The sequence below is a fragment of the Zootoca vivipara genome, chromosome 3 (assembly GCF_965207765.1).
Source record: "Zootoca vivipara chromosome 3, rZooViv2.hap1.1, whole genome shotgun sequence".
Taxonomy (NCBI): Eukaryota; Metazoa; Chordata; class Lepidosauria; order Squamata; family Lacertidae; genus Zootoca; species Zootoca vivipara.
This window is the reverse complement of record NC_142586.1, coordinates 89,738,936-89,765,650: the sequence shown is the minus strand read 5'-3', so window position 1 is coordinate 89,765,650 and position 26,715 is coordinate 89,738,936. Positions and strand designations below refer to the sequence as shown.

At 43.0% G+C, this 26,715-nt stretch overlaps 2 protein-coding genes across 4 annotated transcripts in view; one reads left to right on the top strand and one right to left on the bottom strand.

Moving 5' to 3' along the window:
* CAPN2 (calpain 2) overlaps positions 1 to 14,563 on the top strand; it is a 40,954-nt gene extending 26,391 nt beyond the window's left edge. The window contains exons 7-21 of the mRNA XM_035111418.3: positions 1,678 to 1,763; positions 2,126 to 2,200; positions 3,628 to 3,788; positions 4,474 to 4,643; positions 5,381 to 5,392; positions 6,054 to 6,265; positions 6,708 to 6,744; positions 7,639 to 7,704; positions 7,881 to 7,938; positions 8,510 to 8,574; positions 9,863 to 9,931; positions 10,303 to 10,381; positions 11,144 to 11,260; positions 12,902 to 12,960; positions 14,269 to 14,563. Coding sequence (XP_034967309.3) covers positions 1,678 to 1,763; positions 2,126 to 2,200; positions 3,628 to 3,788; positions 4,474 to 4,643; positions 5,381 to 5,392; positions 6,054 to 6,265; positions 6,708 to 6,744; positions 7,639 to 7,704; positions 7,881 to 7,938; positions 8,510 to 8,574; positions 9,863 to 9,931; positions 10,303 to 10,381; positions 11,144 to 11,260; positions 12,902 to 12,960; positions 14,269 to 14,292 — 1,290 coding nt within the window. The 3' untranslated portion in view covers positions 14,293 to 14,563. The remainder of the gene's footprint in view (positions 1 to 1,677; positions 1,764 to 2,125; positions 2,201 to 3,627; positions 3,789 to 4,473; positions 4,644 to 5,380; positions 5,393 to 6,053; positions 6,266 to 6,707; positions 6,745 to 7,638; positions 7,705 to 7,880; positions 7,939 to 8,509; positions 8,575 to 9,862; positions 9,932 to 10,302; positions 10,382 to 11,143; positions 11,261 to 12,901; positions 12,961 to 14,268) is intronic.
* Positions 14,564 to 15,106: 543 nt separating this feature from the next.
* Positions 15,107 to 26,715, bottom strand: part of TP53BP2 (tumor protein p53 binding protein 2) — a 49,905-nt gene continuing 38,296 nt past the window's right edge. For all 3 annotated transcript variants that reach the window (XM_060272977.2, XM_060272979.2, XM_060272976.2), the window contains 5 exons: positions 24,992 to 25,129; positions 24,638 to 24,771; positions 23,207 to 23,373; positions 20,127 to 20,326; positions 15,107 to 15,910 (listed from right to left, as the gene is read on the bottom strand). In XM_060272977.2, coding sequence (XP_060128960.2) covers positions 15,869 to 15,910; positions 20,127 to 20,326; positions 23,207 to 23,373; positions 24,638 to 24,771; positions 24,992 to 25,129 — 681 coding nt within the window. In that variant the 3' untranslated portion in view covers positions 15,107 to 15,868. The remainder of the gene's footprint in view (positions 15,911 to 20,126; positions 20,327 to 23,206; positions 23,374 to 24,637; positions 24,772 to 24,991; positions 25,130 to 26,715) is intronic.

Here is a 26,715-nt window from a genome sequence, read left to right as displayed (position 1 = left end):
TATTCCAATAACTGCTGCCATAGTGCATATGATGCACAGGTCTTTGCAATCTGTTCCCCGCCTAATAAAAATAAAAATAATTTATTATTTGCACCCCGCCCATCTGGGTTTCCCCAGCCACTCTGGGCAGCTTCCAACAGAAAAATAAAATAGAATAATCGATTAAAGATTAAAAGCCTCCCTAAACAGGGCTGCCTTCAGATGTCTTCTAAAAATCTGGTAGCTGTTTTTCTCTTTGACATCTGATGGGAGGGCATTCCACAGGGCGGGCGCCACTACCGAGAAGGCCCTCTGCCTGGTTCCCTGCAACTTGGCTTCTCGCAACGAGGGAACCGCCAGAAGGCCCCCAGAGCTGGACCTCAGTGTCCAGGCAGAACAATGGGGGTAGAGATGCTCCTTCAGAGATATACAGGACCGAGGCCATTTAGGGCTTTAAAGGTCAGCACCAACACTTTGAACTGTGCTCGGACACGTACTGGGAGCCAATGTAGATCTTTCAAGACCGGTGTTATGTGGTCTCAGCGGCCGCTCCCAGTCACCAGTCTAGCTGCCACATTCTGGATTAGTTGTAGTTTCTGGGTCACCTTCAAAGGTGGCCCCACGTAGATCGCATTGCAGTAATCCAAGCGAGAGATAACCAATTCATCCTCATAGCAGTGCTGTGAGCTACGCTAGCTTAAGGCAAATTTGATGCAATGTCTGTTTTGCAGATTGGCACTACATAGCTGTTTTTAAAAAATAAGTAAAAAATGGGATGAGGAAGCCAGAGGTGGGTCCATGGGACACAGAGGGGCTTTGGGAATCAGACACACACACTTACTATTTGCACTGGGAAGAAGACTCCCATTAGTGCCAGTTCCAATCAAAATAGCCAATGTGGAGGGGGCTGCTTAAGATCAGGACCATGGGAGGGGCAAAAGGGTTAATGTGCCCCTCCCCTCCACCACAGCTCAAATTTTTTATCATTTACCTAACCTATCACGTCATGTTCCTTTCTCTGGAATTCATATAAAGGACATTCCTATATATAGTATATTAGATTTTCTGTGTTGTCCCACTTCACACAGCCCATTGGATGAAAAAGACCTACACAATATTCCAATTGGAATATTCCCACATCCTCGCCAACCAAAGGAGATTATGCCCCTGGGAAGCAACTCCCCTGCCATTGTGGAAGAGGAAGTATGAAAGGCAGACTAAGCGTGCAATCCTGTACATGTCTACACAGATGTAATGGTTGAATTCAATGGGGCTTACTCCCAAGCACCTGGAAGCAAACCTCACTGACCTCAGTGCCACTTACGTTTGAGTAAGTTCACACAAGATTGTACAGCGAGTCGCTTACATTGCTATCGCTGCAGTTTCATTGGGAGTTCAGAAGTCAACACTGAAGGAGAAGGCAAGAAGACAGGAGAACAACATGAAAGAGTTTGGGGAAAACATTGGGTTTTTCTTGTTTTTTGCATGATGTGACTACTGGTTGGACAAAAAAAAAACCCGTATTCCACAGGAAATAACAAGTCTTGATGCAAAATAACAAACAATAACAACCCGGTAACAGTGCAGGCTTATTCAATATAAGCAGCAGGTTTCTCGGCATAAAAAAATGGAAAGCACCTGATTTATTTCCCCAGTTCCCATCTGATAGTGATCTTAACATTTTTCTAATCCTGCCAGGTGAATTTCCGAGGCAGCCTGCAGAAATTGATCAGAATCCGGAACCCCTGGGGGGAAGTAGAATGGACTGGAAAATGGAACGACAAGTGAGTTTCAAGCCTGGAGGCCAGAGCTGTGCATTTCCAACAAACCACATTTGGGCGTAGAGTTTCACATTACAGGCTACCATACTTTAAGCCGGTGTCACTGCGATGACTTCTTAAAAGCAGTCTGGCAACTGATGCTTTTTCTAGCATTTTAATGAGCCTTTCGGGAATCTTTCCCCGCTTCAGTTAAGTGCATTGCCTCTGTATGTAAGCTATGCTTTTCCTGCTTTAAATGCTGCTGCATCTGTCCCAGCAAGCATTGCGGTGGGGAGGGGGAGGCAAAGAATCCTGGAGAGGCCACCTGCTGCTCTAAAGATGGACATTAAACTAAACTTCACATAACTCTAGCTTTATATTTTTAGCTGTCCAAGCTGGAATGGAGTTGATCCTAAAGTGAGAGAGAGGCTCACACAGAGACATGAAGATGGAGAATTTTGGTAAGGATGAAACATAACAAGCTGCTTTACATGGAGTCAGGCCAGTGGTTCATCTAGCTCAATGTTGTCTCCACTGACTGACTGACTGGCAACAGCTCTCCAGGATATCCCCGACCCACCTGGAGATGCCAGCGATTGAACTACAGCCCTTCCCTAACTTTGCAAATGAAGGGGAAGACATTATGAATACTATTCTAGTGTACTGAAAGCTGACATACCGTGTTTCTCATATTTTAAGACGTCCCTATAAAATAAGCCATGGCACGATTTTCAGAAGGCAAAAAAATATAAGGCATCCCCCCAAAATAAGACATGCTGGTATGGCAGGGCACTCCGCGCCAAGTCCCGACCCAGCGGGACCCGGCAAGGGCAGCAGCGCGCGCTTTGCCGAGCTCCAACAGAGCGGGAGCCAGCAAAGGCAGCAGCACGCCCTTTGCCGAGCTCCAAGCCGGCGGTGGGCTGCTGCCTTTGCTGGTTCCCGCTCCGTTGGAGCTCGGCAAAGCGCGCGGGAGCCGGCAAAGGTTCCTTGGCTCTGTTCCTTGGCTGTAACCTGATCCCTTCTGCCCAGTGTGGCTCTTGGGCACACAAAGATCCCCTTCTCTTTCCCCTTTTTCTTTTTAAAATGCTCTTGCTGTGCTGTCGCGCAGACCCCACCTGGCCGCCGAAGTGGGTGTGGAGATGGAGAGAAAGAAAGAGAGAGCTAGTCGGGGGGGGGAGCCAACAGCAAAAAAAAAAAGCAGGAGCGGGGGAAAATCTGGCGGGATGGAAAAGCCCCCAAGTCACACACCCCCGCGCGCGCACGTGTGTGCGAAGAAGCCAGCAAAAAGCACAGTGAAGGGAGCGCCTGAGTCCCGGCAAGGAGCAGGACGAGTCGATCGCGGCAACAGCAGGAGAGGGGCGGAGGAAGAGCGAGAGAAGTCTCTTTTGTTTTAAATTCCCTGCCTGCAGCGTGAAACTGACACTCAGGAAGAGGGAAGCCCGGGGGCTGATGGGGGGTGTACTTCCGCGCAGCGGGGAAGGTGCACACACACCCTTTTCTAGCTCTGGCGGCGGCCTGAGTTCGCTGCCGGGAGGGAAGGACGGGAGCGGGAAGAGGGGGAAAAATCGAGAAGGAAACAAAGAGAAGTTAAAGAGACTGAGGTGGAAGGAAGATAGGGAGAGGGCCACTGCTCAGTGCATGGAGAGCAAACGGCTTTGCATCGAGCTCCAAGCTGGCGGCGGAGCATGAGGCTTATCTAGTCCAGTCTGCTGCAGTGCAGGAATCTTTTGCCCAAGGTGGGGCTCGAACCCACAACCCTGAGATTAAGAGTCTAACGCTCTTACCAACTGAGCTATCCTCCAATCCTATAATACAACTGATGGGAAGAAGCATACCAGGATCCTCTTTTCTTACTAGGTCTTTTTTTTTCCATGACACTATCCCATAGGATGTCGTTTAGTGATTTCCTGAGGCATTACTCCCGCCTTGAGATCTGCAACTTGACTCCAGATACACTGGCCAGTGACAAGTTCAAGAAGTGGAGCCTGAATTTGTTAGATGGGAACTGGAGGAGAGGATCCACCGCTGGCGGATGCAGAAATTACCCTGGTAAGTCACTCTTTGGCATAGAGGTAGCCAGCCTGTTGCCATCCAGATGTTGTACTCCAGTCCAGTTCCTATCACCCACAATCAGCACAGCCAGTAGTCGGGGCTGATGGGTGTTGTAGTCCACACCAATTGTAGCTTTTCGCTGGAATTTCCTAACAACATCCAAACAAAATTATATAGAGCCCTTCTATACCAATACTTCAATGTTTAGGTGCAAGTTCACTCGGGTGCCCACAAAGCTTCTGAACCCCCACCACCACCACAGACTTAGTCAAAGTCTGTTTGGACAAAAGAAAGTGAGGTGTCTCTGCACATTGCCTCCTGTAGCCGCGCCCCACCCCAATTCAGTCTGCAATATCAACTACCAGGAGTTTTGATTCCACTGACCTTTGTGGGAAAATAGGCCTGTCACATACTGTCAAAAACGGTCCACCGATTCTGGAACCTGACCTTTACTGGAATGCAGAGATTCAAAAAAGGAGCTACAAGCAGCTGCACTCCATGTGAAAATCATTCTGAAGCTTCTTTAAAGAACTACATGTTTAATGTCCTTAAAATGAGTGTGGAAATCTGAAATGGAAGGGGCTGTATCTTCCCAAACCAGGAAGACGCCTTTGTGCCATCAGTATGAGCTGAGTCACTGTAAGCTGAATATGGTTTCAAGTAACCTCCCTTCTTTCATCAGATACATTCTGGATGAATCCACAATATTTGATCAAACTTGAGCAAGAAGATGAAGATCCCGATGATCCTGAGAGAGGCTGCACCTTCCTTGTTGGCCTGATCCAGAAACACCGTCGGAAGCAGCGGAAGATGGGGGAGGATATGCACACCATTGGATTTGCCATCTATGAGGCAAGCTCCTTTGCAAACTGAGAGAGAGCCATTACTTTTCAGGGTCAAAGCTGACATGTTCAGAAATGCATCGCGCATGGGTTGCGTAATCCACAGATTGATGGTGGCGTATCGACAAAATTCAAATCTCCCTTTACCATTAAAAATGGTTCACCAAATGCATGTTTGCTGCTTATTTGTGTGTAGCATCAAGTGATAGTTTGCATTTCTGCATTAGCCATCATAGACATGGCAGCTAAAACATGCATACCATCTGATTAAAAATACTTTTTCAAAGGAGATGGATCGCACCCTTGGCAGAAAGGCATCAAGTGATTAACATTCATGCATGAGTCAAAAACAGACAAACATTATCTGGTCTACTGCAGCCCTTTAGGAAGGTCATAGATGTTGAAAACTACTAATAGACAAATGGGTTGTCTTGTTGAATACCTGGGCCAGCATTCCCCAACCTGTTACCTTCCAGATGTTTTGGACTAAAGCTGTCATCAGCGCCTGTTAGCATGGTCACTGGTCAGGGATGATGGCAGTTGGAGCCCAAAACATCTGGAGGGCACAGATGTTGGGAAAGGCTGATCTAGATTCTATAATAATGCATACTTGCATACTTGCAACATTTACAAGGAGCAGCATGCAAAGATTCACCCAGTTAAAGGAGTTGTGCACAAGTGGCAGATGAAGCATTGTTGAATGTTGTTGATTTAATATACACCTTTTTTTTTCTTGCTTTCCCTCAGGTACCTCCACAGGTATGTGCAACTTCTGTGCAATGGAATGTGTGTTCCTGGTCTAAGAATGGGGAACTTCCAATCAGCATTTAAAGAACTATTTTAAACCAGATGTTTAAACTTCCAGAAATGTATGTTGTTTAACATGCAAGTTTGTCTTTCACCATGGGTGATGTAAGCACATAGAATTTTACAGCCATGTGTTAACTTTATCCGCCAAAGGTCTGCTTTTCTTTCCCTGTGCTCTGCTTGTCCAGAGGTGTGCTAAAGCCCTTAAAATGCAAATTTTCCTCCAGCACCTTTTAATTCTTCTGTGATACCTCATCTCAACTTTATCTCAATTCTAATGTCTGGTTGCTTTTCATTATCAGTGCAGTTGTAGGGTTTGCTTTAGATTTACCCCTCCCACTACCATTCCTGCCCCACCCGGGTGGCTGTTTCAGCTTCTGATCTGTAACAGATGTTCTGAGGGACACCTCTTTATGGCTGAGCTGAAGGTTCCTTTCAAGCACCAATAGAATTCATCTTTCATGCTTCAATGTAGTTCTCTCCCCATGTAATATTCTTATATTCACAATCATTAACTCGGCTGTTTAGAACTGTGTAGTGCCCTTGTGGCCCTTCTTCAGTTGTATGCTGAACTGAAATAATATAGTTGCTTTTGTTTTTTTCTTCAATGAAGTCTTCCGGCCAAACAAATGTCCACCTAAGCAAAAACTATTTTCTAACGAACCGAGCGAGGGAACGATCAAACACATTCATCAACCTCCGAGAGGTGTTAAATCGGTTCAAGCTTCCCCCAGGAGAGTACATCATTGTGCCATCCACTTTTGAACCCAACAAGAACGGGGATTTCTGCCTCCGAGTCTTCTCAGAAAAGAATGCAGATTCACAGTATGTCACTGCCTCTACTCGCCCATTTTTCTTTGTTTCTCCCTATTTCGAATGGTTTTATGAATCTCAAAGCACTGGGTTCTGGAACCATATTGCTTCAGGATCTTGTTGTGTATCCCATTCAATAAGACAGTCTATCTGGTCTAAGTTAAAAGGAAAGAGGGCTGTTGTGTGATACTGTTTTTCCCCCAGATTGGTGCTCCTCAGGTGTTTTGGAATACAACTCCTGTCAATCCCAGCTAGCATGGACAATGGTTAATGGGAGTTGTAGTTAAATAACATCTAGAGAGCACCAGATTGGGAAACGCTGAACCAAAGGAACAACCAAATAAAGGAATTCCAACTCCTAGATTCCCCCCACCCCTTCTTTAGAAGTTCAAATGTCAATCAAAGTCTGCTTGCATGAAATAAAACTAACAGCAATTCCTCTGCTCATTTTTAGAGTTGTTGATGATGAAATTGAAGCCAATATTGAAGAGGTATGCTGCCTAATATGAAAACTTGTTTTTGCTGACGGCAAAGTGCTACAGGCAAAAGAGAGAACATGTGCTTGCTTTCCATGGTTGCCGGGTTTTTTCTGAGCAATTGTAGAATATGCACAAAGCTATTAGGAGTGATTATGTCATCACTTTATTGCCATCACCTATTGACTCATAGAAGACAGTTGTTGCTGTTGAGGGCCCTGAATTTTGGAGCTTTCAAACTTACATAGAAACCAAGGTCTGCAAGGTTGCCTGTGGGGTGGGGGGGCAGGGTCTGATTTTGGATGGAACAGCAGATCTGGGAGAAAGGGCTAATCCTGCCTACACAGAGAGATACACACTGTGTTGCCAGTCCTGATTCACAGGTTTAGTGTACCAGCGGCTTTGGTCCTCTCCCTCCATTATTGAGGCTGTCCGTATATTTTATCACAATTAGGGCTTCATTCTTATACTTTTATTCTTCAATACTGAGGTTAAAATGTTAACCAAATCTTTTTTATAAAAAAAAACAACAACATTCTGGAACATTGCCCTCTATGCACACATTTCTGTCATTGGATTTGATAGGCTTTTCTGTACTTCATTGCAAATAGTAAAATGGGTTTCTTATCTTGAACAGTTTGTCATCTTTAACACTGCGGTATGAAAAAACGGAACTTGAGATTCACTGAAGGGTTTATGCATTATTCAATCTGAACAGAATTTGAACCAGTCATTGAGAGTGAAAATTAAATTTTAATTAGTTGGCCCTAGCGAAAGGATATGTATATATACACATATATGTGTATATATTTAATATAGCCCTAGAAAAGGAATATGTTTGCTTAAATATTTGATGGTTACTGGGTCAGAGAGCTCTGCTGATGTTTCCCTTGCCATTCATTTTTCTAGAAAGAACTCACAGAAGATGAAATTGAACCCAGTTTTAAGAAACTATTTAAGCAATTAGCTGGAGAGGTGAGTAGCTTAGTTTTCTATCAGGTTGGGGGTCTGTGGCTCTTTACAAAATGCACCATCTCCAAGAGCCAGATTCTAAAATGCAGAACTAGATCTGGGAAAACATGCTGATTTACAGTGATTTACAGGTGATCATTTAAAGTAAGCCATTGTGCTTGTTCCTTCCATGCCCACAGGATGCTGAGATCTCAGCCTTTGAATTGTGCAACATTCTGAAAAAAGTCATGGCAAAGCGTAAGTTCTTCTCTTGCAATCCTGTTTCTCTATCCCTCACTAGCAACCAGGGCCGGCTCTAAGGCAAGGCTGGGTGGTGCAGGGCCGCCAAGGGGGCGCCGCACGGCTGCGCCCGCCAGACAGCCGCGGTGGGAAACGGGGCGTGGGGGCGCCGGAGCGGTCTTCGCACCACGGCGCCAGGGCGCCCGATATCCTTAAGATGGCCCTGCTAGCAACATTTTAGGATTGCTTTGCCTTGCTGGCTGTGAACATCCACAGTTCCCCACAAAACCAACGTGAATACTGAAAACAGAAAGAGTAAAGTGGACGCTTGGGTTGCGAACATGATCCATTTGAAACCAGCAGCATTCGAAACCCACATCTGCACATGTGCGGGCTGTGATTTGACGCGTCTGCGCAAAGCACAATTTAGTGCTTCTGTGCATGCGTGCGCGCTGAACCCAGAAGTAACCCGTTCCGGTACTTCCGGGTTCGGCATGGAGCGCAACCTGAAAGGATGTAATCCGCAGCGGACGTAACATGAGGTATGACTGTACATTGTTTGTAATAAGTGTGTTGTTTTTCTTTGCAGGCCAAGATATTAAATCAGATGGCTTCAGCATTGAAACATGCAAAATAATGGTTGATCTATTAGACGTATCCTCCTTCTTCCAAATCTACATGCTTTCTGCTTACAGGGCCAACATAATAGGGGAGGGAGAGGTTTTTGGTTTTTAAAGACCTAACTGTGACATACTTTGTCAACATTCCCTTTGATGAAACACCTTGTAGTTATGAGATACATGCTCCCACCCACCTAAGGGAGAGGGAGAATCGGAAATGCTTTATTGGGGGAAGGGAGAAAATCTGATTCTTTCACAACTGCAGCATTTTTGCAGGTATCTGAAGGGGCTTTATATGGATCAGTGCTGGGACCGAGTTTTGTATGCAGGCAATTTAAGGATTTTATCTGGCCTCTACTTGTACCAGAGTTAGCATCATACCTCCAGCTGACACCTTGAAGGTGCACTGCTGGTCAGAAGAGACAATACTGACCTAGGTGTAGCATTGATATGAAGTAACCCATATACATAGTGTCATAATCAGTTATTAATTTATATACTGCTACATGCCAAAATAGGTTCTTTCTGTGTGTGTGTGTGTGTGTGTGTGTGTGTGTGTGTGTGTGTGTATAACAAGATACACAGTTAAAATATAAATATCCATATGCACAATAAGACAGTGCCATTAAAACAATACAGTGATAAAAGCAGGAGACTCGGGTTGAGAAATCACAGAAGATGTCCTTCTGTAAATGTGCACACCTTCAAAGGCAGGATGCCAATACAGAAGGACCTCTTACATTTCAACAGGGAATGCGTTCCATGCCCACCTCCATATCACCATAAGCCAATAATCATCATACTGTGGCAAGAGTACCATTTGTTGAGCTTAATGTCCTCACTGGGCAGGCAGACTTTTGGGTAACCTGGGCCCAGAGTAGCTTAATCAAGTTTTGATGCTGGTTGCTTTTTAAACATGCAAAATACATCAGGGAGTTTACCAGTATAGTGGCACCTCAGGTTAAGAACTTAATTTGTTCTGGAGGTCCATTCTTAACCTGAAACTGTTCATAACCTGAAGTACCACTTTAGCTAATGGGGCCTCCTGCTGCTGCCGCACCGCCAGAGCACGATTTCTGTTCTCATCCTGAGGTAAAGTTCTTAACCCAAGGTACTATTTCTAGGTTAGCGGAGTTTGTAACCTGAAGCATTTGTAACTTGAGGTACCACTGTATATAGGAAAAAGAATCTAGAATGGGACTGGCATCATTCTCTACCCCGATTTTCAAAAATAACCTCTTGCCGAAATATACCCTTTTGGGGGGAAACAAACCCCAATTAGGTTTGCTTTGTGAAATCGAATTATCCCTAACTAAAAACAGACTGATGGTAGCGGTAAGCTGGGGCTGAAGGAATTTAATGTACTTTGGACAAAGATTCAGAAATACCAGGTAAGAAGACATCTTTAAATGAAGAAGAGTGGGAGACTTCTGTTATGTAAAATGTACTTTGGCATCTAAGACTGTGGAAGTGTGTTAACCTTCCTGGGTGGTATGCGATCAGGGTGTATAAATGCACCATTAGCAGTAGCAGTGCTCATCACTATTATTACTGTAAGTCAAGTTTATGGAGCCCAAGAGTAATTTTCAGAAAGACAGGCATATCTTTATCCCAGAAAAAACCCCGCAAAAATGGGAGTAGATTAAAGCAGTGGAAGGAGCATTTTATGGCATTATTGCAAAGCAGAGAGATTGTTTTGTAGAAAGATTGCTCTGCTTTGAAGTGGTGTCACACCTCAAACTCTGGGTTTTGTGTTCTGCAGAAAATTTATAGGGACATGGATGTTGATCGCTCTGGAACTATGAACTCCTATGAGATGCGGAAAGCCTTAGAAGCAGCAGGTACCTCTTATACAGTTATAGTAAAGTTCATAAGATTATTGTTCTATCTAAAGATCATAACAAACTTACATTAGTATGACTAAGATAATACAAAACATGTAACCGTAATATTAAAATCTGCAAAGATGTTGCCAAGTTCCTGAGAACTGAAACTGTTTCCCTTGCGCATCTGACAGCTCGATTTTGCCCTTTTAAAATCCAATTTGCCAACATCCTTGATGTAAGAGTTAGCAGAGATTCCAACAAACTCAAATCCAGCTTGAGTTCATATTAAAGCTCTGAACCACCCATTTCTAGCAATTTTATCTAATTTTTTTTCTTGCAACCTGTGCATAAGACACTCCATGTGCTAAAAAGCTATTATCGTCACAGGAAAGAAACCAAACCATTTCTGCTGGGGTGTGCCTGCTTGCTTGTGTGTATAAGAGGCAGGCTAACAAATCGTGAGTCGTGTTTTCCTTCCTGTACAGTCATCTTAAACAAAGGCAGTTTGGGCATTAATACAGTGATAGGCTTATTAACAGAAAATCTGCCTTATGCAGGGAGCAAGCACACATTTCTGTTCATCATCCTGGAAACAGCATAGGTAATTTATAAACCACAACAACCAGCTAAGATATGTGGCTTCCAGTGCACAAACCTTATGTTTATTTGATCAGGGTTTTTTAAAATACAAAATTGTTGGCAACCCCTACCATGTGTTTGATCACACTACCTGAGACTGCATCTGTGCCAATGAGATTCTGCTTCCTTGTGCTGTAGGTTTTAAGCTGGATTGCCAATTGCACCAAGTCATTGTGGCTCGATTCGCTGATGAGCAGCTGATAATCGATTTTGACAATTTTGTCCGATGCCTGATTCGACTGGAAACCTTGTTCAGTGAGTATCTCACAACCGCAGCATCCATTTATATTAAGATCTCCATCCTAAAACCATGTTTTGGATTTTTAAAACATCTTACTGTATTCCAGAGGTTGTGGGGGGCGGGGTGTCCTGTGATTCTACACAGCAAGTTCCTGTGCTTTCTTCTTCCTTCGCTGTAGTCTATTCACTTTGAGCTTGTGGACAGTTCTATCTAAATATCTGTATAGTGCTGTATGTGTTTAATAATAATCTATGCCTGGTGGCATAATGCTTCTTACGGGTGCAGTAAGGTTTTTATACGTTACATACAGCAGCACACATCAGGTTGGCTGCAATTTCATTCAGTGCAGAGTCCATGTCAAGCAGCATAGCCATTTGTTTCACAGCCCTAGTGCAAGATTGAGCTCTTCCCATATCAACTTATACATGCATGTTGAAGGTGTAGTTCAAATACCATTGGCAAAGCAGTGGCTGCCAAAACAAAACACCTCACCTTTGCTGGCAGCCCTATGATGCTGTTGTAATATCTGCCATTAAAACACTCGCCTGCAGGAAAAGCAAATTAGTCACCTTCTGAATGTATTTTTCGTAGCACACAAAGGCACTTATTTTCTTCCATTTATGAGTCACTTCCTATGAAACATCTCAAAGTGATTTAACAAAAACATTAGCAATGAAAAAATATATAGAATAAATGCTTGCCCAACACGGCTTCAAGTAATGACAGATGATATGGGCCCACATGGGAGGAGGCCATACTGCAGCTTCTTCCAATCCAGTATTTTGCTGACTTTTGGGAGGGGAAATGTTGGCGTGGAAAGAAGTACAGGTCTTCTTCCACATAGCCAAATGATGTCCAATCTGAAGAGTCCCCAGTTGTTTGCTGTAGTGCAGAGGCCCAAGCAGGAAGTGAGGTACCATCATTACCCTTCTCACTGCAGGGAAGCCAGATGAATGGACTGCCCAGATAATTTAATTGCATCTTAAGGTGTGAGAACGAGTTCAAGACGAAATATTCCATATGCTAATGGTAGGAAGGGGAAAAGCAAAAAAAAATCGAATCCTTCAATAAAAACCATATGGCTCTCCATTTAAAATTTTTTTGCAAAGCTACAGTTGTCGGCCTTCAAGAGAGCCAGTGTGGTGTAGTGGTTAAGAGCGGTAGACTCGTAATCTGGGGAACCGGGTTCGCGTCTCCGCTCCTCCACATGCAGCTGCTGGGTGACCTTGGGCTAGTCACACTTCTTTGAAGTCTCTCAGCCTCACTCACCTCACAGAGTGTTTGTTGTGGGGGAGGAGGAAAAAAGGAGATTGTTAGCCGCTTTGAGGCTCCTTCGGGTAGTGATAAAGCGGGATATCAAATCCAAACTCCTCCTCCTCTTCTTCTTCTTCTTCTTCTTCTTCTTCTTCTTCTTCTTCTTCTTCTTCTTCTTCTTCTTCTTCTTCTTCTTCTTCTTCTTGTATATATTGTGATCCTCTGACAATGAATGACTTTTAGTATGAAATAATTTAAGTCATTTTATTATGATGATGAACTTGCAGCTTTCATCCTTATTTCTCACGCGGAAACCTTTCACTGTTGCTTTGTCTTTTCTGGGAAGCCTCCACTTTGTTATTAATGCTCTGCTCTTCTTTCTCTCTCTCCTCTCTATGCAGAGATATTTAAGAGACTGGATACTGATAAAACAGGAACGATACAGATGAATCTTGTCACTGTAAGTAATTCCTATCAAGATCCAAAAGCACAATTCTAGCAGAGGCTAGAGTCACTTCAGAGGAAGAACTACAAAGCTTTTGTTTCTAATTTGCAATCTAGATATGTACAGTATTTGGCATACAGGCTAGACACTAGATGTTTGGGGGGTTTTTTTTACCAAATTTCTAGGAACATCTAGCAGAGAGGAACACATTTTTCCCCAGAGCTAATGATCCCCTGGAAAGAAAGTGATGTTTGTGTTCTCAAAAGCACAGGGCAGTAGATTTTGCACAAGGTTAAGATTTTCCTGCAACTATTGAACGGCTAGTTCAATATAGTCAGGGGCATACACAGGCACCAATGAGCCTTGGGCCAGGGGACACACTCCTTCAACCTCGTTTTGCATACAGAACACCCTTGCAGGTTTGAAGTGATGCATGAAGCACTAACACACACACACCCCTGGTCAGATTTATGTAGAATAAGTACACTGGTGGAATTTGTGTATTGCTGCTTTGTATGTACTTCCTCCTGAAACATATAATGTGGCAGATGAAAAATGGTGCCCCTGAATCTCTGAAAACCAAAGCATGTGAACTGGCTTTTACAAGTGCTTCCTGTTTGTACTTCTGCAGGTGCACAAAGAGAAAAACAATCCGAGACTCCAGCTGACTCACACAGGCAGAAACAGCAGTAGATAGCTTACATGCAAACGTTCTCCATCTTGCGTTTTCCCTTTGATCATATGGAAGCAGCATGTGAACATACATGGACCAGACACATAAAATTACTGAGTCCGTTGCAGAGCTGCCTCAGCCAAATTTAATGCTTTCTCTGTGTCAGAACAAGCAACCTAATGGAAGAAGTCACTCATATGGTGGCAGATTTGCAGCTCATTTCTTAATCACTTTAGGGGTGCAGTAGTACATTTCATACTCCTGATAAATTTTTCATTATCTACTATATCTGGGAGCAGGCTAACAATTCCAAAACATAGTGTGTCCAACTGAGCAATGTGTAGACTTTTGGCAGGATAACACCACAGTCAGTGTCATCTGATATATTGTAAAGTTAGCAGTCCTCATTACATAGGAATAAAACGCCAAGAGGGATTAGTGCTCATTCTTTTCTTGTCCTTATTCCCAGAAGCCAACAACTTTTTCTATAGAGTGAATTTCACTTCCTCTTTTAGCCTCAAGTGCTTTTTGTGGATAGATAACTTCCTTTTATGAAACACACATACTAAATTTGGTCTAGCTTCACGGAATATGTTCCAAGGGGGCGGAGGGACACTTGTTTGTAACATGTTTTTCTTTCTGTCCCATAGTGGGTGTGTTTTACTATCATATGAAGAAGCCATGAGCCTCAGCTGAAGATTCTCCTAGGAACGTGAACATCAATCCAAGACCAAAATGGAGCGTTAAAAGAAAAAAGCTATTGCATGTCTTATATTTATGAATGAAGCTGCTAAGCAAGAGAAGGATACTGAAAGTAAAATGAGCACAGACTGGAAGTTACTTACCTTGGTAGCTTCTGTATACAAGCTTTAACTTTTTATGTAATTCTATTTTATTTGCTTGAGCTAATTAAAGTTTGCTAATTTCAAGAAGTTTTAAATGAAAGCTGATGAGCAGCGGTCTTTTTTTTAATGGCAACATGGAGCATTACTGGCTAATTAACTGAGCACTTTTGAACACCAAGAAGAAATAGAAGTTTGCTAAACAAGACTGAGGAGTCAGCACAATACCCTCACAGTCTATATAACACCCTAGTGAAAAGCTATCAAGAGGCCATCAATACTGTAGTTATGGAGTCCTGAAGCTTGGAAGACCATCATTCAAGCAGGCAGGTTGTTGCTAATACAAGTAAACAATTTTGATACAAGGAGTTTTCTTTGCAAACATATAAAACAAAATCTCAATGCTAGCAATGTAAACTAATCAATTTGGGATAAACTGACATGGCTTAGATATGAGGCTTGGTGCAATTTATAGAAATTGCAGGTCAGAGAGAACATCTTCCAAACCTAATAACCACAGAATGCTGACTGTATAAAGGAGTCACGAACTGTAGTCTCTCTTTCATGTGCCCCTGTCAGCACATGGAGGGCAGCTCAATGACAGAAGCCTTGTGAAGCCGAGTGTTAAAAGCTGACACCAGACAAATTGGTATTTCTGAAGCAAAAATTTAATCACAGTTAGGAATAAAAAGATAGTTTTAACAAAATTTGTGAGATATAGAGTACACAGGTTTTCTATATCGAACGCGCAAGTTACAAAAAACACAGACAAGATTTATTTTAAAAAACACTATAGAAACTACATTACTTGCAGTATAACACATTTCAAATACTTTGGAAATCCTAAAATGCTACTGCCCTTTAAAGTTATTGCTCAAAACTGATTTAGGTTCCTTATTTATTAGGATGCATTATGTCATTTTCACACCATTAACTCTGCTACTAAAATACATTCCGTAAGCAGAATGTTCATTATTTGTTTCTGTACGAATAGCTTGGTTAACTTACACTGGGCCCTTTTTTAGAGAAAGAAACCAGAGGAGCAAGAGAACAACTTTCTAGGTGAGAAATGATTGGTTCTTGCTGGTACATTAGCATTACAGGGGGGGGGGAGCCACCTGCAGAGGCAAAAAGGGCAGTGACTGACCAATAGGGCTTACTTTACCTAAACAGCTAAATCCATTTGCTTGAAAGTCGCATTCCAGATTGGGGGAATGTCTTCCGCCACTTGTGAATGCACTCTATCCTTCATCTGTTTTCAAAGCACATTCAGTATTGCTTTCATATCACACTGTAAATAGAAATGTCTCCCGAAATTGGCGCAAACCCACAAAGAATGCATTCTCTTCCATAAGAAGGATAAACTTGTCCTGCGGCTGGTACTTCATAAAATCGGTTCAAAATGTTTTCACGCCAAGCTTCTTTGCCTTGGCTTAATCCTTGGGTAGAGCTGGGGAGGGAGAAAGAATAAAATAAGCAATTCAAGGTACATAGGACGTGCTTAACAAATCCTGGATACAGGTGACTCTCAACTTATGTTGGGGTTACATTCTACACATAGCACATAAATCTAACATCACATAGTCAAAACACATGGAGCTCAATGGTGGTTGGGACTGCCGAAGTCTCTTCCCCCACAAATGCTTTCCAACCCCTTTTTATTTCTCATTGCTAAGCACATAAAAATGAATACATAAGAGTCAAATGCAGGTAACTCATGAGTTACCTGTATAAAAAGGAATAGATCAGCAGGATCTGTGCCTATTTTATTCTGCAATTTATATTTTGTAAAACATATACATTGCCATAGCAATTCCTACTGAAGCCAACAAAACTAATTACCAATTCACTTTTTAAAAATTGCTGCCAACTCCAGGGAACCTTCACATTCTACAGGCCTGCATCAATTGCTAGCAGCAGCCAAGGCGGTATGAATGGCAGAAGCAATGCCTCAGATCAGGGTGGTCCAACACACAACCCAAGGGGCGCATGCGACCCGTGAGGCCTTTTTGGGCAGCCCTTAGCAACAGAGTCTACATCTTGGGCCTGCTACCTCTGGAACGCCTTCTTTAGTGGCAGAGGGAAAAGTAGGGAGCAGCTGGGCTTGGCAGCGCTCCTGGCTATTTATATTCCTCCACAGGAGGAGGGAGAAGGAAATCCTCTTTGCTGCAGGGCTGCATACCAAAAAAGTTGCTGTACTGACTTTTGAAACTGCTCTGAATGGAACAGGGTGGCAGGTACAAGATGGGTGGCAGCGGAGGCAACATGCATTCTTCCACGGCCACCTTGGTCTTTGCCCACCTTCTTATTTCTTGCAGGGAAGTAGGTGTTAGTTTGCCATGGGTCATGCCTTGATCTGACCAGCCTCTTTACTTTGCTGTTTACCCCCCTGTTTTGGTCCTTAGTACATGGGACAGACTCCTTGAACACACTCAGAAGTGTACAATTTGGGTTGCCTTAGGAGCTAAGCACATCTGCAGAGAATCTGAGAGTCTGGAGAATCTTTTCGGCTTGTGACAAGTTTTTGTAAAAGGTGAAAGCTGATGTCTTCAGAAGCCCAAAAGGAAATTTAAGAAACCACATCTCCTTTGCATTCCTCATGTTCTCCATGCAGAAAAAAGTTTCTTCCTCATGAGCTGAGGTCTGCTGAAACCACAGGAGAAATACCACAGGCAAAACCAATTAGCTGCAATTACCTTTTACCCTCCATTTGCAGAGAAGGGCATTTCCAGGCATGCCTATTAAATTGCTCTGACTGGGGCCCCTCACCAATAAAGAGAGGGAGGCGTTTGCAAGCAGATTTATCACAACCCCCATCCACACACTGCATGCTTACCTGGATTCCGCAAATGTATATCAGCATCAAATGGGAAAGCAGTTATGAGAAAGCCCAAGAAGATACAATAAAACTGCTATCCTTCTGTTGGCTAAGTATCTTGAAGTGATGTCACTCAGCATCTCAAGAATATCAATCATTTCATGAAAATGGCTAGAGTGTTACACTAAGAATGCTCAACAATGAGCATAGCTGCCAAGTTTCCCCTTTTCTCGCGAGGAAGCCTATTCAGCATAAGGGAAAATCCCTTAAAAAAAGGGATAACTTGGCAGCTATGACAATGAGTGGAAGCACTAAAGCAAAGCTGACATTCAAATACCAAACTAGTTTAATATCTTGGAGCTCTACCACAGGAACCAAAATGTTACAGGGTTGGGCTGGGAGTAGCAAATGTATTGTGATCTCAGACCAAAATCCCACACCTTAATGCCATGATGGACAAGTAGCTTGGCTGGCAAGCCATCTAAGGGCAGATCATATGCTAACTAAGAATTTTTAACTTATTTTTTGGTCTATTGCTATAGCACAGAAAACAGCAGTGCTGCTATGCAGAGATTTATTAATAGAAGGGCAAACTGGGCAGTTCCCCGGGGCAGCCAATGAGGGCAGGCAGCAACAAGCATTCTGAGGCATTGTGGGGATTAGTAGCCTCCTTTCAGATGGTGCAAGAGGACTTTTGCTTTTTGCTGGCACAGAAAAGGGAATAAATCTGTACGAGGAGGAGGAGGTGGTGGTGGTGATGATGATGAACAGAATCCCCATCCGATTGGCTGGTTAGTGGTGCTTTTCCTGGCCAATGAGCATGCAATAGGGCTCCTGTCTGGGCAGACTGACATGTGAGCTCCAGTCTCCTTGCCATGTTTGGTTTATCATCCCCACTGCCACCATTAGGGTAGATAGATTCTAGTGTGGTAGGACCTCCTTCCTTGCCCTGAACCATTCGATGAGACATGGGTGGGGAGAGCAAAAGGCTGCAACCAGCAGTGCAGGGGTGACTGGTAGACTGGCTTGGATGTGAGCGAGATGCCTGGGCAGCAGCTACTGAAGAGACAGCCACAGAATCAGGAGGCAGCTCTGCAATATACAGCAAACCTTCCCTCACCTGTCTTGGGCATGGACAAAAATAGTGGGAGCAGCAGGTCTCTTCTGCCCAGGGGCAACACTGCTATAAATACACCCCTACTTCAATGGCCTTTATCCAGCAGCCATAATTCATTATTATGATGCTTTATGGAGGGTTTGCTTCCCTAATCTAGCAATAAACTCAAAAAACAGTATTACATGATAATTTCTAACTCTTGATGTGACAGTCAACACTTAAAGTAGCAGATCACTATCCACTGTGAAAAAGGCATACTGAATTATTAAATTATCAATCAGTAATGAGTCAAGAGGCTTAACTAGAGAGGACTATGGGTTGGAAAAACAAGAATGTCTAAATATTTTATAAAAAATACTAACATGTTATCTGCACAATATTAGAAAGAGTTGTTTGAAGGGGGGGAATAGTGTTTGAAAACTGTTCTCAAGAGTTCTAAAGATACGTTTGGTGAAAGTCATTTAAGCACAGATAAGCACCAGCAGAGCAATATTTGTGACAAATACAAGGATGAGAAGAGATTCAGTTTATAAGGCTGATTTTGAAAGAACAAGGATTGCAATCCTTCAAAGCTGGCTTTTGAAAATGTTCATGTTTGTGAACACATGAATTATCTGTTTTGAGGATGTAGCTCTGCCAGGAATCAAATATCAAGCAGCTGAAACCAAGACAAGTTAAGACCCTACCAGCACTGACGGATTATCTGCCAGACCAGAGATACTATACATGTATAAAAAGATTAACATAGAGAGGACTTAGAAATAAAGTGATGCCAAAGTCCATCTGCTACTGTTTTACTGTATTGTGGAGGCACTGAATGATATAAATGGAAAATGTAGTCCAAAGAGATTTGCCACATTGCTGCAAGGACAGCAAATTGAAGAAAAGAAAAGAGAGGGAAAGAGAGGGGGGAAAGAAAGGAAAGGAACTCAAAACACCATTCTCCCTGTAAAGAATGGCTTGTAACTTGTTATGAAACTTTTACTTGTCCTCAAAATGATTAGAAAATACAGTGAAGCCACTTTTGTTTAGGAAAAAACCGTATAAACACACAAGCTGAACTCTCCTCAATCTGCAGGCATGCCAAGATTTAAGCAGAAGAAGCAGGAAAGAAACTTTCTAGGTAAGATCACATGACTAGGAAGCCTTCCAAAAGCCCCGTTTCTTTTACTGGCTAATTACCGAGCACTTTTGCACCACAAGAAGAAATAGACATTTGCTAAACAAGATTGAGAAGTAACCTACTTCACAGGGTTATGATGTGAACACCTTAGAACAAATCTACACCACCAGGTGCCATAGAAAAGCACTAGACATATCAAGAGATCCAACGCAGCCTGGTCACCATTTCTTTGAGCTCCTTCCATCGGGACGGAGATATAGAACTATGCAGGCAAGAACGAGCCGTCTCAGGAACAGTTTCTTCTCTAGAGCGATTTTGGCCTTAAATGGAAAGCCTGGACTTTGAAGTCATCTTATTTTACTTGTTATTTTGTATTATATTTACTGTTTTTAATTAGTTTTTGTAATTTTGGATTATGCGGAATGCTTTATCTGAGTGGATGTAGCAACTGAGTGGGTGTTCACTCCTTGTTCCCGCAAGGGGACAATGACAATAAAGATATCTTATCTTATCTGGATACAAACCGAGGCAGACAAGTTATAAAGCCAAATGGTGGAAGTAATGGTTACAAATGCTTTGCAATGGTTCCGATGCTACTGTTTACTTACCCCAAGTAAATTACGTGGCACATATCCTTCTTTGTCGTTTAGCTGTGCCCACCACCACTCTATTTCTTCTTCATCTTCCCGGCGAAGAACCATCATGCAGTCTCCTCCTTTCATGGACAGTTCGTCATCGTTCTGAGCTTCATAATCCCAGAGAGCATAAACCACTCCTTTGTTCATTATTCCCATTTTCTCTTGCACTCCTGCAATGGAGAAAAGAGTACTAACTAAGCAACCGAATCGTAACAAAACGTTTCTTCATTTTAATACTCCAATATGGGAACTGCAGTTTGTTGTGGTCTTTCCATTAACAGTAAACAGAGGTAAGACCATTCTAATCTTTGTGCTAGTGGTAAACCTAATACTGTAGAGCCTTTCCAAAAGGCTGTAGAGTTCCCAACCAATTAATAGAGCAATACACAAACTAGAAAGAAACACATAGTGTGGAGGGGGGGTCTATCTGAAAAGCATGTGAAAAGACTTCCTAACACAGCAACAATTAGCACACCATTTATGGTGCTATTGCTTCTACAAAGTTAAAAAAAAAAAAGAGTCCAAAAACTGTCCTAAGTAAAAGTAGTAACCTTAAAAAAATAAAGAAGAGACCAATAATTGTTGTCCATGGAGAAGTTATGAGGAAACAAAAGAGGACCAAATAATGTCTGTCTTTCTTTTTCTTTTCTTTTTTTATTTTTTTTTAAATATAATTTTTATTGATTTTACAAAATAAAACAAAACATATTCATCCTCTTTTAGTTAACATTGTTTTTGTGACTTCCCCTCATCCTTCCCCATTGATTTTCATACCTTCTCCTACTCAATCATAGCAATTTCATTGTAGCAATTCAGCTCATAGTCTTTAAACCTAAATTCATACAGCATATCATTATCATTTCACATTACCTCTTATTTCAATTAACATAAAATCCATCTTCTCCCACCCCTCCAACCCACAGTGCCCCCCCTGCCACAAGTAGGCCCATGGGCGACGAGCAGTTAAAGATGTTCCCTTTTATAGCTTGGTTTATCACTCCCCCCCTCCCGCCCCCAGAACCTCTCTCTGCCACCAAGAGGCCCCGGGACAGCGGGGAAGAAAGGGAGAGCAAGCCCCCAAGCTATTTATCTAGACAAACAATTCATATGCCCTAATTTCAACTTATATCCTTCAAAGAAACATTTTTTTTAAAAAATCAACCTCATATTTTTTTCTCCCTAGCCTAGTCTTCCTCCAAGAAATTTTCCTAGATTTAATCCTTCCTAATTCATAAACTTTCTTCTATCCTTAAATATTTACTACCACCTCCTCCACCCCAGACCCTTTCCCCCATTTTAATACAGCAATTCCAAATTATAATCCAAGTTCATATTCCTTAATATAAACCAAAATCCATATCCATTTTTTTCCTGCCTTACTTTTAATTCAAAATTTTTTTTCATCCCACTCCCATTCTTTCCCATTTTACCACCCATGCACCAGCCTTCCCCTCCCTCTGTCCCTCCATTTTCCCACACTCTTTTCCTTGCCTATTCACATTTTCCCACATTTCCCATGAAATCAATTCCAGTTCTTGTTTTTCCCATTCCAGAGGGTCAGAACTATCCATGAAGTCCTGGTCCTTCTCTTCTCCTTGTTGGGTATTTCCTTCTTCTTCTGTATATTCTTGCCTTCTGTCTTCAGGAATTAATTTTCCATTGTTGATCTCATTCTGCAAAGTTTTATTCAGTTCCTGACACTGTTCTCTAACGTCTCTTAGCTGAACTCTAAGCTGTTGTTGCCCATCTATAAGATTTCCAAGCAATTTTAACACTGTCCTCTGGAAAACAGATGTTCCGGATGTTGACATTCTTTCTCACTCAAGGGCAGCAGGGAGATTAGAAGACAAAGAGCAATGGAGATTCAAAAGTCCCACTCCAAAAAACAAAAAAAACAAAAACAAATCCAACATGGCTGAAAAGTAATTTTCACAGTTCTTAAAATCCCATCAATTAATCTCTTCTTTTTTCACTTTTTTCACTTCAGTTTTAACTTTATTGTTGACAGCTGTCAACCTTTCCTTTCATAAAAATTTTGCTGAATCTCCTGGGGTGCCGAGTCCCGGGTTGAGAAGGGGTTTCTCCCACGTGATTCAATTGCTTTTGCAGGGTCAATATTGTTCCACTCTTCCCCCCTTAGCCCTGCCTTAGGTGGGGAAGTTATAGTTTTTCCTTGGGGATTTTAAAACTCTATATCCTTTTCTCTGGCTTTGGGCTAAAGCACTGCCTCCAACTCGTCAATGGGTAGAGACTGACTCCCGTTTTTTAAGTCTCATCCCTTCGCCAATTGTCCAAATTTAAATCCAAATCAAAGTCCAAACTTACAATTTTGATCCAAATCTTGGGAGAATTGGTCGCTGTGCCTCGCGGTTTCGCAGCGTCGCGCTTTGAAGTTAGCGGTCTTTGTCTGTCGCGTCGCAGCTCCGATCCCGCCGCTCTCGGGGGCTCAAAACAGAGCCTTTCCGGGGGAGGGAGAGCCCGCTTTTGACGCCCGCCAGACGCACCTGCCCCCAAAACTCTCGACTTGGGGTTTTTAAAGGGAATCCGCTTCGCTGGAGCGGCATTCCCTTTCTTCAAAGTGCCGAGGTCCGCTCCGCTGAACGGACCTCCAACCTCGATGGCGACGCGACCAACCGGAAGAGCTTCTTTCTTTTTCTTTTTTAACTAACTAAGGTTATTTGGTAAACTACATTACTAGAGGCCAGGGACTTTGAATTCTTGATCGATCCAGAAATTGGAACAGAAGCAATCCTTATTCTTTGGGATTTTATGTGGAGGAAAACTACATAAAAACAATTCCAGATTGGTGGGAATCTGGAGAAAGGACTTTTCTGTTGTGGTGTCCACTATTGTGGAACGCTCTCCATAAGAAAAAGAAAGAAAAAAGCAATGTACCTACTTTGGAATGCTTTCACCAACAGTTGGAAGACCCCTCTATTTATCTTGACCTTCCCTGAGCCAGTGAGCTCCACAGCTGAGTGTAGATTTGAACCCTGGTCTCTGCGGTTCTAATCCAACAGTCTTAACCAGAACACCACACTAGTACATACCGTAAAGAAACTGGGAGCACTGTGTGTAGCCTTCTTCCATTTCTTCACACTTGTCTGCCGCAGTCTGCAGATCACTGTAGGTTGTGGCAAAAACAGCAGCACCCGATTCCACTAAGAATTTGCACACTTGGACATTATTGCAAGATGCTGCACAGTGCAGTGGCGTCCTGGGGATTGCAAGGAGGAAGCAAAAGTGACAGAATGTTCTGACTGCCTTTGACTTGCGGGAGAGGAACTATTAAAATGTGAAAAATAGGGAAATTAAAGCTTAGTGGCGGGGGAGGAAATCCTGATTCTTAGGACAGCTCAGCATTATGTATGTTGACTGGCAGAGGCTCTCCAGGACTTCAAATATGGCGCTCTCTTGCTCTCTCTCTGCCAGTGTGGTGTAAGTGGTTAAGAGCTGTGGACTCGTAATCTGGGGAACCGGGTTCGCATCTCCGCTCCTCCACATGCAGCTGCTGGGTGACCTTGAGCTAGTCACACTTCTTTGAAGTCTCTCAGCCTCACTCACCTCACAGAGTGTTTGTTGTGGGAGAGGAAGGGAAAGGAGATTGTTAGCCGCTTTGAGACTCCTTAGGGTAGTGATAAAGCGGGATATCACAGCCAAACTCTTCTTCTTCTACCTGGAGAGGCCAGGGATTAAGCCTCGAACCTTCTGCACACAAAACAGATGCTCTGCAAATGAGCTTTGTCACTTCCTCTTACCAGCAACCACTGTGGATGTCTGAAACGGGCGCCCATTTTCACGCATTCATTCTACAATATCCAATTTCAACTTGAAGAGACACACTTTTGCTATCTATAATCCCAAACATCCCTTCACTCAGCTGCCAAAATGTCTGACAGTACAGGAAGAAAGCTACTACAGTGGTACCTCAACTTATGAAGACAATCCGTTCCACGGCTGTCTTCGTAAGTCGAGGTTTTCAGATGTCGAAGCGCCGCTATGGTGCATGCGCGAAGCGCGATTTTGTGCTTCTGCGCAGACGGCAAAAGGACCTCCAGGGGTTATCGACTTCGGAAGTCGAAGCGTCCGGCTGTCGAGGTATGACTGTATTTTGAAGAGTCTAGTTTGAGACCAGTGTTTCCCCAACCTTGGGTCTCCAGCTGTTTTTGGACTACAACTCCCATCAACCCTGGATAGCAAGACCAGTGGTTAGGGATGGTGGGAATTGTAGTCTGAAAACAGCTGGAGACCCAAGGTTGGGGGAAACACTGCTTTAGACAGAAGACAAAAGTCTGACCCAGAGCTTCATTCCAGAGCTGTTCAGACCACCCTAGTGCCCACTCCTCCCCTTCAGGAAACAGAACAAAAAATACAAGAAAAGCAGCAATATTAGTGGGATTGTCATATCTGAATGCTAACCTGAACAGCATAAGAACTGTCAGGTTAGAATGCTCTATTAAGAAGCCAAAAATTGTCCTTACCATCCATCGCTATCTGCAGCATTTACGTTGACACCAAACTGTACCAGGAATTTCACAATCTCTGTATGGCCAGCACACACGGCATTGTGAAGTGCAGTGATGCCCTCATCATTGGGCAAGCTGGGATCTTCAACCTGTAGAGAGAGAAAAGAGACACTGGGTCCTAAGTTTAAGATTTCCATTAATACCGGTGCCTTTTCATACATCCCAGTTTGTTGGTCTAACTTTACTACCATCTGAAAGTGTTCAGATGTGGAGCTTTCCTATACCGTTTCATGAATGGCTGTAACCAGGAATTCATGCAGCTATGAATACAGCTTTAGCCCTCAATATGGGGAAACATGGAACTCATACCTCGTAGATGATCCGCTGAACAAGGTCAAATTCTCCTTCAAGAGAGGAATCAAGAAGCAAAGCAAGGGGGTTGAATTTCACTCGCATTCCATGGGCAATCCTCTCTGAGCCAACTTTGCGCAGATTTGTCCTCTTGCCCTGGGGAGGAAAAGACGGCAAAATAGTTTGTAGGGACTTTTTGCAATGGAAAAAAACCCAAAATGATAAAAAAAAACCTGAAACAATTAGCATAATTCCATCTCCTTGGGAATCTAAAAGCTTGGATCTACAATAAACAATAGTAGTATTGTGCTGAAAATCTCAATTAGATAAAAATAAACGCCTCAATTAGATAAAAAGAAGTTTGCATACTCCACCCTCGGAAATATTTCCCAAATGTAACCATTGTTATCAGTAAACCACATCCAAACAGTGCTCCTAGAGTCCTAGGCACAAGCGGTTTCAAGAAAGGGAGGAGCACAGCAATGTGAACAATAGGGAGTCGCTGCCATAATCATAGAATTGTAGACCTGGAAGGGACCATGAGGGCCATCAAGTCCAACCCCTTGCAAATGAAGGAATCTTTTGCCCAACATGGGGCTTGCACCCACGACCCTGAGATTAGGAGTCCCATGCTCTACTAACCGATATATCCCAGATTATGGCTGGAATGAGGAAAGCAGAAGCAAGGTACAAAGGGTGCCGAGAAGAAGCAGAGGAATAAAGATGTGAATACAAACATCAAATGCCAAATAAAAAGTTACCATGTGTGCTTTTTCTTTGGCCACAGGGGGTTTGCCATATTCATCAAAATGTATTTTAGTTTGAAGGGGTGGGGCCAGGAAGAATGACTGTAGTTTGAGGGAAGAGCCAAGGGGTCCATTTAGACCATGGGTAGGCAAACTAAGGCCTGGGGGCCGGATCCGGCCCAACCACCTTCTAAATCCGGCCCCCGGACAATCCAGGTATCAACGTGTTTTTACATGAGTAGAATGTGTCCTTTTAAAATGCATCTCTGGGTTATTTGTGGGGCAAAGGAATCCGTTCACTATTATTTTTTCAAAATACTGTATAGTCCAGCCCCCAATAAGGTCTGAGGGACAGTGGACCGGCCCCCTGCTGAAAAAGTTTGCTGAGCCCTGATTTAGACCCTGTGCCCATTGGGACCTGGCTGTTGAAATACAGCTCAGATCCTGCCACACTATCACAGAACCAAAAAATTGGAAGGGTCTCAGGATTTCTGTGTTCAGTGCTTATTTCATAACCAAACATCCCCAGCTGGTTGAGAAGCAACAATAAACACTATTCAGAGGCATATGTAATTTTTTTTAAAATGTCAGAATAAAAAAGAATCATGTTTAATTTTTGTTCAGTTCACACCACAGGAGAGAGGAGGGCGACTCTTCTTTGCAGAATCTACTTTCCTGCAAAAACTGGTGTGTGTGTGTGTGTGTGTTTAAGCACACAATTAATACCAGTCAATATCAACGCTGCTAGACTGGGGTTACTTATTAACATAATGCTGGCGTAGCTCAAATAGTAGTTCCAAGAGGCAGTTATATCTGGCTCCAAAACATGCTAGATGGTTTAAAGCAGCATGGCAAAAACTGTGGGAGAAATGAATGTTGAAGCTGGCCAAAAGTGTGGGAAGATGCCAAGTTTGGGGGGGGGGGGAGGAAGCGAAGGCTTGAGTATCAGCATGATGCACACAGACAGGATATGTGACAAAGGCACATTGTGTGAAA